A 13,262-nucleotide genomic window follows, 5' to 3' on the forward strand; every position below is an offset into this window, starting at 1 on the left:
ACTTCCTGTTAATCAGCTGTTATTCCAGCAGACCTATAGTTAATTCGGACATATCTTAAACAATGAATGGCGTTAAGGTGTGCAACACACAATACACCATATACGGAGTGTGTTCCGGCATAAATATTTTATATCTACGATTTTATTTTTAATAGTATTACAGCTGATTTCAACACTACACGACAGGTTACAATTTCCATGGGTCATACGTCGTATTTTATCCACACCAGCTCCACAGTCTTCAGGAAGGCTGTATTGCGCTTTCAGATACGGTTAAGAAAATTAACTCTATAATCAGCGCCCCTGCTTTGGTACACTTGATCGATTCAGTTACACTTCGTATACGAAATGCAATTGTTTCCTCCGAACCCGCTTGCACCCTTCCGGAAATATATTTCACCCACAAGAGAGAATTTCGGGAGATGTTTCAGTTGGTTATTAAGAGGAAAAAATGTATGAATAACCACGTTAGCTCTATAATGCAAATAAACATAACATATAACATTAAAACCTAATTATATTACTTAAATCACTTATTTAGCCCCTACTAATTACTGAGATCACTTAAGCAAATTTTAAAAAAACCAATACCGATAAATGATGACATCGATATAAAAATATTAGATATCGATTGGGAATTCCACATAGCTTGACATTTTTTTATTTTTTATTTAGTGTTCTGTCTGACAGGATCCTTCCATCCTTTTCTCGGACTGGGACCTGTTCATATACGTTCTTGGCAGATGATCCAGAAGTGGTTTGCCATTGCCTTCTTCTGTGTGTGAATGGAGTAATTGTTGGGATGCCACGGAGAAACCGGGGAAGCCCCCGGAGGAAAACTCCGTGTTGCCTAGACCACGGCCTTGCCCAACACAAGTTATAAATTTGGGCACCGTCGGGAATCGAACCCGAGACCCCAGGATTACAAGGCCAGCGTTCTAACCGCTAGACCACTACAGAATAATCGGTTACTAAACTGGAGAAAACAAGAAACAAGATGCAAGAAGACAACCCTAACAGAGGTAAAACATACATTTAGACCTAGATGCAAATGGAAGGAATTTAACTTGTGGACTTCGGGGAACGACCTTCAAGCCTCGTGGTCGTGGCCAAGCATTCAGTCTGCCATGTTACAATGAGTTTGGCAATGACACTCTTTAGCTCTAAAACATTAATTCACAACCGGTCGGAGAAAAGACACGGGGTCCGAACACAGCAATGCTAACTGGAAACGAAGGGAAACTATTAACACGTTTTACTCAATTAAATCGGGGAGGGGAAACTAAATTAGCAACAGTGACGTCACGGACGGCCTCGCTAACACGCTACATTAGGTTGTAATCCGTTGCACAATGCCCAGTTGACAATTATGGGCACAAATGACATGCGCTCTTATTTAACAAATTTCGTGACTGATACACTGTACCTAATGCATAGCGTGCATTGCATGTGCGTCGGAAAGCTTCTGGACGCCACATCCTTAACGTCAGCCACTTTTCTTACTTTACATGATAAAATACTGGCTTATGGTATCAATCCCACGTGCCTCTTCCTCACTAATAATTTTCGAAACAATACCTGGGTACTCACGAAATGATGCATCATGCCACTACAGACCAAGCCACTTTTTTATTATTATTATTATTTAGTGTTCTGTCTGATGACAGGTCCATATGAACAGGATCCTTCCATCCTTTTATCGGACTGGGACCTGTTCATACACGTTCTTGGCAGATGATCCAGAAGTGGTTTGCCATTGCCTTCTTCTGTGTGTGAATGGGATGCCACGGAGAAACCGGGGAAGCCCCCGGAGGAAAACTCCGTGTTGCCTAGACCACGGCCTTGCCCAACACAAGTTATAAATTCGGGCACCGCCGGGAATCGAACCCGAGACCCCAGGATTACAAGGCCAGCGTTCTAACCGCTAGACCACTGTGGCCATCATAAGCCACTTTTATACTTCATAAATAACAAAAACATAGTGGCAGTGAGAACTTGGGGGTGGGAACGACTCTATGGGCAATACATCTTATATTAGGTAACTTCTGTTAACAATATGACTATCAAGCGATATCAATATTCAGCTTTCCCTTTGACGGCGATAACATTAGCCACAATAAATGTGCACATTTTAAATTACCAATATAAAATTTAATCGAAACCCACTGAACAGTATCGGAGATGAAATGTCCCCCAAAATGTTAAGAGCAGGACCGCTCCTGAGTGTTCACTTCGAGCAAAGAGCTCATAGTAATATGTGGCTAATGAAAAAGTTAAATATGCTTGCTCGAAGTCGTCTCAAAGGCTTCAAGTGACGTCAGTGTTCCATCAACAAAGTTTATTTTGCGAGGTGGATACACAACCGTTGTTGACACGCACACGACGGGCCGACAGAGCGTTCCTGTCGTACACACTTAAGCACAAAGGCCCGGCGTAGTATCTGGAGTAAACAGCTGTTTTAGATCGGCTGTAGTTTATGTTCTGAATTCAAGTCTTCAAAACCAGATCGAAGGTGTCTGAAAACCGTGTGTTCAGAAACACTTACACCTATGGAAAATAAACCAACAAAGCACTCAAGGGAACTACACAAGGTCTATAATTTGCACTTTCTCCTTCTTTTGCTAGTGTGATTAAATCAAGTGAAGTGGATGGGACATTAGCAATTGTGGAGGAAATGAGAAATACACAAACATCTCAGTCGGATATCCCCAACAGAAGAAAACCTGGGAGACTTAGAAGAATAACATTACACTGGATCATGGGCAAAATTGCAGGCTTTTGTGAGCTCGGTGGTGATGGTCTTATCACCTAATAATATACCGTATAGGCGACGAGCACACATCACCTAGTCCTTGGAACAAATATAAGTTGTCATATTTTATTTTAATATTTTCCGTCAAATCACAATTTTTAAAGATAATAAAATATAAAATATTTAAAATATCATTTCACGTTCCGCATCGAATTTGTAAATCGATCATTCGAAGCGGAACGTGAAATGATATTTTAAATATTTTATATTTTATTATCTTTAAAAATTGTGATTTGACGGAAAATATTAAAATATTAACCTAATTCACAATATGACGCAAATATACTACCTTATAAGTTGTCATATAAATTAAGATGAATATATGAATGTTTGGGGCAATGGAAGGTGGAAATTATTTTATTTCAATCACGCAATCGCATATCAACCATTTCAATTCAAGACCTTGAGCTATGGGCATACGAGATAATACAATAATGATAATGAAAACTATCGACAGACAATGGTATTCCCATGACGCACAGGATGGAGGGATGGAATAGGAGAAAACGACCCACAGAAGCCTAAGAAGCTCAGTACATTGTGACCCTGTCCAAGACCCGGCCAATGGCAAGCCGTATACATATTCGTTGTAGCCCCAACAGGCACCAGTCCACAGATGACAGCAACGCTCTAGAAATGTATTCAGACGATACCGAGTTTGTCTGAAACGTGTTACCTGGACTACTGTTTCGTGGTTCTACTCCATGCTAGCAAAGGCGGCAGCCAGTCACACACACACAAAGATGGCAACTGCACACATGGCGTAACAAGCGTTGTAAACAATTTGTTCCTCGACCTTCGCAAATTACGCCAGTGACGTGTTTCATTAGATCAACGACCTTTGCGTGGGCGTGCAGTCTGGTAACCACGGTAACCGGTAACCAAGCTAACCATGACAACTAGCGTACAAGTCGTCTGCAGTCGTACTGAGACAAGATCAAAACTACAATTACGTTTCTGCGTAAAGTGATCGTTGACCATGTTCGATTTAAATAAAAATTGAACCAGCTCTACGACTTCTCACAAATTCTCCAACATCAAATTTAATCAAAAGCGATTTTAATAGGCTCCCCACAGAGCTGCAAACGCGACTAAAACAATCTCGCAGCGGACACGGAATTGTTAAATTTACGTATACAGTGAGTCCAGTCAAGTTACCAGGACAACGTAATGACTGGACAGGTCTATCGCACACTGCGATAAGTATGGAGCATCGGTGGAATAAATGGCGAGAAAAGCAGAAAAACCATATCCCAGACTCCTGTCACTTTTCGTACTACAAAACCCATTATGGGTTGATCTGGAATTTACCCGGGATTTCCATGGCGAGCTACAGCTTACTTTTCCTGAGCTAGGCACGGCTCTGCAATGTTTTAACAACCTAATATACTAACATTCACACTGTGATTTGTGAGTCTGACGGAGGTGAAAATGCCGATTATGGTCTTCAGGGTTGTAACGCCGTGCAGTCTTGTACGAGGTGCGATGGGAAAGTTTCTAGACTGCGCCTATAAAAACCCGTACACTTATCTCAGGTATTAAATTCATCCATCACCCTCGAAGTAATTCCCCTGGGAGTGAACACAACGATCCCAGCGCCGCTGCCAAGCCTGGAAGCATCCCTGGAAATCTTTCTTTGTCAGCCTGTCAAGCACCATCTGCGATTCTGCCTGAATATCTTCTATCGTTTCAAATCTCCTTCCCTTTAGCTGAATTTTCATCTTTGGGAAGAGGAAGAAGTCACACGGCGAATAAGGAGGGTGCGGGATGACGGCCATGGTGTTTGAGGCCAAAAACTGCCGAACTTTGAGGGCGGTGTGCGCTGGCGCGTTGTCATGATGCAGCAGCCAGTTGTGGTTGCGCCACTTTGACGGCCGCTTCCGTCCTTTAGAATCAGCTGACAGGTCCCATAGCCTATCCCAACAATGTCGCACAAGTCGTTGATGGTACGACGTCGATCTTCGTGAATGGCCTGCCGAATCTTCGTAACATTTTCGGGCGTTGTGCTCGAAGATGGTCGTCCAGAACGCTCGTCATCATCGACAGAGGTTCGGCCATTTTTAAAACGTGAATGCCACACAAAAGTTTGTGCTTGACCCATTGCGGACTCCCCAAATGCTTGCTTTAGCATTTCATAGGTTTCCGTAGCCGTTTTGGCGAGTCTTTCGCAAAATTTGATGCACACGCCATTCCGAAATCGCAGGAGGGTCGGTGTAATGCACTACCAAAACGCCCGTAACTAAGAAACAAATGCTAATTCGATGATGCCGGCTGGCACACTGATTCACTATGAATGTAGGCCGCACCCCCTAAAGGCAGAAGCTCGTACTATATCCGGTTCGCCCGCTATTGACACAGTCTGGAAACTTTCCGATCGCACCTCGTAGGTCGTTTTAGAAGAAACCACACACAAGATCATACGGCAATAAAGCCCACAAGACCATATTCAATAATACCCATACTGTTTACAAATATAAGAATCGTTCAAAGCGGAATTTTCCAAGGTCAATTACAAGAGAATTAGGCACAGTACAACAGTGTTATTAGTAAACTATCGTGTGTTGTAACACTGTGAAGTGAATGAGATGCAAATGTGTGACTAGGTGTTAAAATAACACACCCAGACACTAAGGAGACGAAGCCATGAACTAGTCATTCCTCTTGCCATAATTCTGACCTCGCACTAAATGCCATTTATATGCTGACTGAAATAACAGCTTACAAATTAACAAATTTCAACACGTTTCTGATATTTAAGCAGCCACAAAAACGATTAAAAACTGACCTCACGCTTTACTCGAACGGCATCTCACAACACAACAAATATCTGAATCTGGGAGGAGACTTACAAAAAAATAGCAACAAGTTCTTTACATGCCTGCAATACTTGCCTTGCAGTAAAAAAGTTTATTAGAAAGCACACTGTAAATTTATTTTCTGAACAATCCTCGTGTGTAAGCGTCTTACCGGTACCCAGAATCAGGCAAGTACTGCTGGGTAACTTCCATGACATCGGATGGTCGTGGAATAGTGGCGTAAGTTCCGGCCAATCCACCACAATGCCTATTGACGCGCGAACAAAACATAAACTTCGGTCCGAGATTGAACAGCTAATCAGTTATGTAACGCAGAAGATCCACTTAAAGGCCCTCGTCTTATACTTACGTCAGTGTTGATAATTGCTGGCGGGCGAAAATTCTTTTATATACGGTACCTTAGATGTTTTCATACTAACATACATCTCAATTAGGCAGGATGTGTTACTCAGAAAAGTTACTGGCTACCTACAAAAACGGGAAAACGTTCCTTGCAGAGACAGGATTCTTCACTAGCTCACTACATCCAAACAAACCCCAAGGCCCACCCAGCCCCCTATCCAACAGGCACTCTTTCCCTATGTATATGATCGGCCAGGGCGAGAATGTGACAACTTAAACATTCCTTGCCAATGCTTAGAGCTTTTACTTCCAGTAAGTCAAATGTATACATTGCTGCCACCTACCTCCATAAGCCATAAAACAGTTTCTAACACAGCACTCTCCAGGGTATTAAAGTGTTTCAATACAAGATACTGAGCCAAACATCCACAGAGATAGAGACACATGTTTAATATGGAATGGTTTAGAAACTTTGAGCTTGTTCCTTTCCTGTTGTGCATGAACATCCACCTCTCAGTGGCAGTGGAATTGTACACTAAAACACAGTCAGGACAATGGTGTCTGTTGAGGAAAAACCTCAACTTCTGATACATGTACGGAAGAAAACTCTTGGTTACTGTGCTGGTAATTTGTAATCAGCCAAGTACCATCAAAAGGGAAATCCAATGTAGATATGGTTATTTAGTTTAATTTCTTGTATGTTTAATTTAGATGCTGGAATTAAATATTAAGAACGTAAACAATATAGGTGAGTAATAATGATGATTATGTATATTTACATTTTATTTCAATGAAGTATACTGAATGCAAAAAGGAAGGTTCATCTGGGACTGTCAAGAAGACTTAAGTAATCTCTGTGAATGTTTGGCAGACAAAAACTGCTCTTGTCTCCCAGATTTTATAGTTTAAACCAACAAAATAGACAATTTTATGTACTGTGAACATTCGTATTTAAAGATGGTGGAAACCCAGTACTGGAAATAAATAACATACTAATTAAAGCCAGTGGTGTCCCAACATTGGAAATAAATAACAACAGTACAGTAGATTCCGGTTAATCAGGGCAGCCATTTATTTGGGACAAATCTTAAAGAACAAACCTTCTTAACTCTTTACGTGGAACCTCATATATATGGGACAGCCGCTTAATTGGACCAAAGTGTTCTAGTCCCGATGTGTCCCAATTAACCGGAATCCACTGTATTATATATAATAGAATTTATAACCAGTAATGTTTGATAATTTCATAAAAAAAATTCTTTAAATTTTTCATCGTATAAATTACAATCAGAAATAAAAAATGTTTCTGAAGCTGAATCGTCTTCAGGTAAAAAGATCCAGTTCTCATGCTAGCTAAACCAGGGACCAACAGCTAGAGTTTGTGTCCTTTCCTTTTTAACTGAAGACCGAAGAAGATTCATCTTCTGCACTGGGATACTGGGAACGACCCGTTCTTCAAGTGCCTGAGCACTGCGGGTCCCAACTTTTCGTTGGCTCGATCTATAGACATTCGGTAGGACTCCTTGGACGAGGGATCGGCCCGTCGCAAGGCTTCTACCTGTACACAGGACAGCGCAACACAGAAAAACGCGGACAAACATTCATGGCTTGAGTGGGATTCGAACCCACGGTCCCATTGACCAAGCGGCACAACTGAAGGGGGAAGTGGAATTCATAACAATTACATGTATCTGAACCTTGGAGGCTCAGAATGTATTTCAACTGATAAATAACTCAAATAAGCCTTTTGAAAAATTTATCATCCATTTTTACAGTGGCATGAATCCATATTAACTACAGCCAGTAGTTGGGACAACACTGAATTCTTCTGACTAATGTGAGGTTAATACAAGACAGCACACTCACCGATCAAATATCCGCGCTTCTTTCAGTACATTGCCAAGATTGATGTATGCATCCAGGAAGTTAGGATCTAGAGCGACAGCTTTCTCAAAGTGATGTATGGCCAACCAGATCTCGCCTTGAGCATTGAAGACACAACCCAGGTTGCTCCACGCAACAGCGAAGTCAGGACGAGTTTCAATGGCTTTCAAATAGCATGCCTGTATGGACAGAAAGGGTCATGGAGGATGGATGGGGTAAGGGCAAGGGGAAGAGATGAGTCAAAATAGAGTGTGTACTGGCCAGACTGGAAGATATCCAGCGCTAGCAGCTAAATGATGCAACGCGCAGGTCCCGTTCCTTCGCCAAGCGCACTCCTCAAATCTCTCCTTCAATGTTCACTCTGCCTGGTAGCAGAGAAAATCAGTACCTAGAATTCTACACAAATAGTTCTCACTACTTGGGCAGGAGAGAACACTGAGAGACCCAAGGAAAAATCTATAATGTTAAGAAGCTGGTCTCCAAATTCAACTAACTGTAATTTTTAATCCTATATCTCTGAAAACACAAATTAAACTAAAATGAAACTGCATTCTGAAGACGAACTTCCCAACAATATTTTGCAAAGCGCTCCCTACTTGTAGCATGCCTGAGATAGGTGAACCCCACATTCAGTCCAATGTGACTTCTAGCCAGAAATATATATTATAAAAATTCAAAGAAATAATCTTTGTCAGAACCTCAACTGTTTCTGAACGCACAGAGCAGAGGCCAAGCAATCTCAGTCACACCAGTGAACATACAGCAGTATCAGCACTTCATGTCCCAGTGCCAGAAGCAAGAACATGATCACCAATCCAACTGCAGGGTCATTAAGAAATTGAGGCTGAACATAGCTGCCATCTCCCACACAATGCTAACACCACTGCATTGAAAACAAGTCCATTCTAAAACCAAATTATAGTTTATTCGAACAAGCAGTGGTTAACATCACTATATGCAGTTGGCAGCTATGTTGGGTGGTCGCGCAGGGTGAGTGCAGCTTGCGCAAGGTTGCAGTCGCCAATCTCTGCCTAAGCGCGCAGGAAAACGGGGCCTCACCATAAACAACACAAACACAAGTAAGTGTTTTGTTATTTGCTCCATAACCTAAAACACACAAAAAATCAGCAGCAGCATTTAATTTCTTGGCTGTATATAGAAAAGCCAGTCTCCTTTGGGAAGTATTAAAAAACATGTCAAATTTTATCTTCATAAGGCCTGTGACAAAAACTGAAAAATAACTGAAAATAATGTAAAAGGATTAATTTGTTCTGTTAACTACAAATAATATCTGTTGTCTATTCCATATGCCACCCTACAATCCTAGTTACTTCTGAGTGGTCTGTTGGTTTGTGTATTCAGCATGCAGAATTAAGCACATACTTCAAATAAAAATTTTCATGCACCATGCATGCCCAGTACATGAAGTTGTTACTTTATATAACAAATACCAATTAAATTTGAAAATAAATGTCATGATTAATTTCAAAGTTAAAGGTCATGTTTAAAAAAATTGTTTAGACTAGTGTTAATGAAAATTAATGGGGATTTTATGTGCGGTGACTAGGAAATCAATGAAATATAAAGAAGTTATAATAGAGAAAAAACCTTCCAACAAGTTTTCTGAGAAAACTGATTCTTGCGACAGCCCACAAGAGCCATGACAGCTTAAGCCAGTAAGTCAAATGCTGGGTATTGGATGACATTGTTTTAAATCACAGCAATTACATACACATTTTTCTTTGCCACCATGTTCACAGCAGTGAGGCCAACTATCCAAGAAGCATGCGGGGCTCTTTCTATGGAGGTAAAGCCCATGGAGAGCAAAACTGACCATTCACTTCCACTTTCCTATCTCCCTTCATGGTGTATTTCTTAGGCACAAGGTCAATTTTATATTTTCACAATATGGTCAATGAATGAATTCTTCTCCTCTTATGGAAACACTTTGAGGCATTATAACATGATATTGTACTTTGCTACTGTGCTCTAGGATTGGACATAAACACTAGCCAACCTAAGACAACCGTAACATGCACCTGACATATTTTTCAAAGCATGAGTAACAGAGACTGACAAATGCCAGTGTGATCAGGAGAAAATGGGCTGACAAGAATGTTTCTGGAACATATCACAGCTTTTATATCAAGAATTTAAAATATAGAAATACAGTCTTCAGGAATTCACAATCATTCCAATAAAACATTGTTAATATTCTTGGAGAATGACATCCATGTTGTAAAGGATTGCTTTGTTGACAAGAATGAGGGGTTACTAGTATTCTAATCTGGAAGACAATGCTACAGATATCAAAGCAACAGAAAGAATGCCCTATAAATAATAAGCCATTAGACATTAATCAAACTGAGTAAAATGGCCTCATCATCAGTTGCGCTACAATCCTTTTCGGGTCTTGGCTTCCTGAGAGGTTTCTTGGTCTTGAAGTGTGCATTTATGAGTAGTGAGTGACCAGCCCACTGACTCTGCACAATTTCTACTCAATCCCTATTTGACCGCCAGAGCCATCTAGCAGTGAATCAGGAGACTTGGGTGAGAAATGGCTGTGGAATTTTGCTTACAAAACATCTCATATCATGCTCATAAGGTTCTTTTACATGCCATAAATCTACGACGTGGGACCACTTCCCCTCTTAAGGAAGTTGTGCTACGGATTTTTATCACCCTTAAAAAACCATTGATCTCGGCCGGGATTGAACATGTGAACCTTGGGCCCAGTGGCGAGCACGCTAACCACTAGTCCACCGAGAGTGACGAGTAAAATGGCCTAATAAGTACTATTAAGCGCTGTCTCATCATTTTGTCTATTCCTTCGAAAGAAATCAAAGGCAATTTGACAGAAAAGGGACTTATGTACTGGCCACACAGCCACCAATTAACAGTATAGAATTCTACTGCCTCTTCGCCTGAATTATAAATATTGGCACCAAGCAGCTGTACAGTTACTTAGCACTGAAGATGCAGAAAATTAGATTTTTTGAAGTATTGCCAAACCAGCCCATCACAACACAGTGCCATTACCCAAGAATGGAAGGAAACAACACAAGTAGAATAAGTTTCAAACATTATAAACATCTTGATATAAATGGTATTTCTGTAACTTGTGGTAATAAGCCAGGATTAACAGACATGTGCAGGTTTTGTGACCTAAAAGATTTATTGTAAGATCAGAAGAAGAAAAAAGTCAGAGACCTTTCTTACTACAAGCATCTACGCTGCTGGGACATATGCAGAAGCAGAGTTTGAAGCACACACCTAATAAGTTGAAAGGAACACATCCTGTGGCAATCCAGTAACAGAGAATACATATTTTCACAAATTCCATTTCTGTAATTTTGCATACTTCACTGGCCTTGATCATTTATTGCAGACACAACTGCAAAGCTAATGACAGTACAGTTACCACAATACTGCACAGAGTAAAAATTATGTTTTCAATTCATACAACATTCACTAAACTGAAAAAGTTTGATCTTGCAATTCAATTCCCCCCTTTTTCAACACAGATGTTATAATGACCAGTACAAACCAAAATTAAATTTGATCAATTTTCACTCTTGACATACAATACAAAGTTAAATTTATTGGTGTAGTTCCTAAGGCGAAACATAAATAGTCAGACACAACCTTATAACAGTGTTGTTTTCATTAATTTTGTATGAAAAAGTAACAAAAACAAACTCACGACATTCTGAGAATAGCCAAATTCTCTAAGAGTTGCAACTAACATATAACCCTCCAAAGACACTTGCTACGAACAAGACAATAAACAAGTATTACCAGAATTTTGAAAAATGGGCAAAAGAATAAGAAGCAATTGTTCAGCAAGAAATAACCATGTCTACAGAAATGTGAGACCCAAGTAGTACACAGCATGAAGAACTTACTGCATACAAAACCAAAGTCTGGCCAGTTTCCACTAACCACATAAACTCTTTACTGTGGTATCCAGTATTTTGTGAGCATTTTTCATAAGTTGTTCTATATTAATGTATGGCAAATCTGAAAATTAACTGCTTACAGATCATATTTTACCATGTAGATTGCAGCTTCAGCTGATGACAAAACCAAGCTGCTTTTTGATCAAACTATATTATTAGTCATCAGAAAAATATGAAACACCGACTAATGCAACTTTTCATTTGAAACTGACACATGTATGCATGAGCATTACAGATCCATCAATGCAGTCCACATGCCACTATTCTGCTGTAATTCATGCTTTGTGTATGTTAACATGCTGGTGTAACAAAGCCTTGCAAAGAGAGAAGACTAAAAATTGTTGACATGGTCCCAGTGTCTATACTTAATATTCATTTACAAAATGTCAATGTGTGTTATGGTCTGAAAAACAAAATAATCTTAAGTTAAAATGCCTGCTTGGATCAGTCCAACACGTAAAATTTACATGTCACACAAAATGGTAACAAAAATAACATGTGCTAGGATTTTGTCTGTACATGCTGAATTATCAATATATATATATAAATCAAGTCTGCTCATTGCATACCATATATGTATTTATGATCAAATTATGTATGCTCCATATGTACCTACACTGTAGTCAAATAAATTACATTTTTCAGTTTTTTATGCTTCTTCATATTTCATTAGAAAGTTGTGCACATATTTTGCTGACAGCCGCATTAAGTTATTTCCCATTTAGGAAAGAAATGCTCCTTTTAATATAAACTGCATGAAGCAGAATGCAGAACAAAACTCTATAAAGCGAAAACAATAAATGTTTAGCCAGACTACTTTCCATTACTCTGCCCTATTCTGATTGTAAACATACTACATTTAATACAAAAAACTTCACATTAATTTTCAATATTCATCCTTCAGTTCAAAGTAATGTTCACATGTTCTGTATATGAGAGTGAAAGAAAACAGAATGGAATAAGTTTCACCTGTAACTTCTGAGCTCACTTATACCCAGTTTCTTTAACAGCAATTTAAGCGAGAAGAAGTACAAATAACAAACACAAACAACTCCAAACAAACATCTTAACTAGTCAAAGTTTCACTAACAGAAGCAGTAACCAATTTCGAAGTACTATAACATGGCCAGTTGGACAGCTGTACCGCAATGCTGACAAAACCAAAAGACACCCAGAAAAATAAGAAGAATGGAGGGCAATATCTAACCTAGTGTTTTCTGCTGCTGTTGAGTTGATGAATGCATGAAAAACAGAGACAAGAATCAATGTGTGTAGGAGACTGGCCTGGTCGTGTACTTTACCTGGTGCGTAACCGAACCAAGCCACTCACTAGGCCTACATAAATCTCATCACTTGACTGCACCAAACGACCAAGTGAGTGAGTCGGTGGTCTCGCTTGCTCAGCCGCCATGGCGTTCCATTCCCAGTAGTTGGGCGTACGCACAGCTG

The 13,262-nt window shown here is 39.9% G+C and overlaps 1 protein-coding gene across 2 annotated transcripts in view; it reads right to left on the reverse strand.

Moving 5' to 3' along the window:
- Positions 1-13,262, reverse strand: part of sxc (O-linked N-acetylglucosamine (GlcNAc) transferase sxc) — an 83,956-nt gene that overhangs the window by 60,124 nt on the left and 10,570 nt on the right. For both annotated transcript variants that reach the window (XM_087346657.1, XM_087346658.1), the window contains one exon: positions 7,837-8,033. In XM_087346657.1, the coding sequence (XP_087202783.1) occupies positions 7,837-8,033 (197 nt within the window). The remainder of the gene's footprint in view (positions 1-7,836; positions 8,034-13,262) is intronic.

This window comes from Zootermopsis nevadensis, unplaced genomic scaffold (assembly GCF_977971745.1).
Source record: "Zootermopsis nevadensis isolate Lab colony 2312 unplaced genomic scaffold, Znev_1.0 Znev_ptg000010l, whole genome shotgun sequence".
In the NCBI taxonomy this organism is placed as follows: Eukaryota; Metazoa; Arthropoda; class Insecta; order Blattodea; family Termopsidae; genus Zootermopsis; species Zootermopsis nevadensis.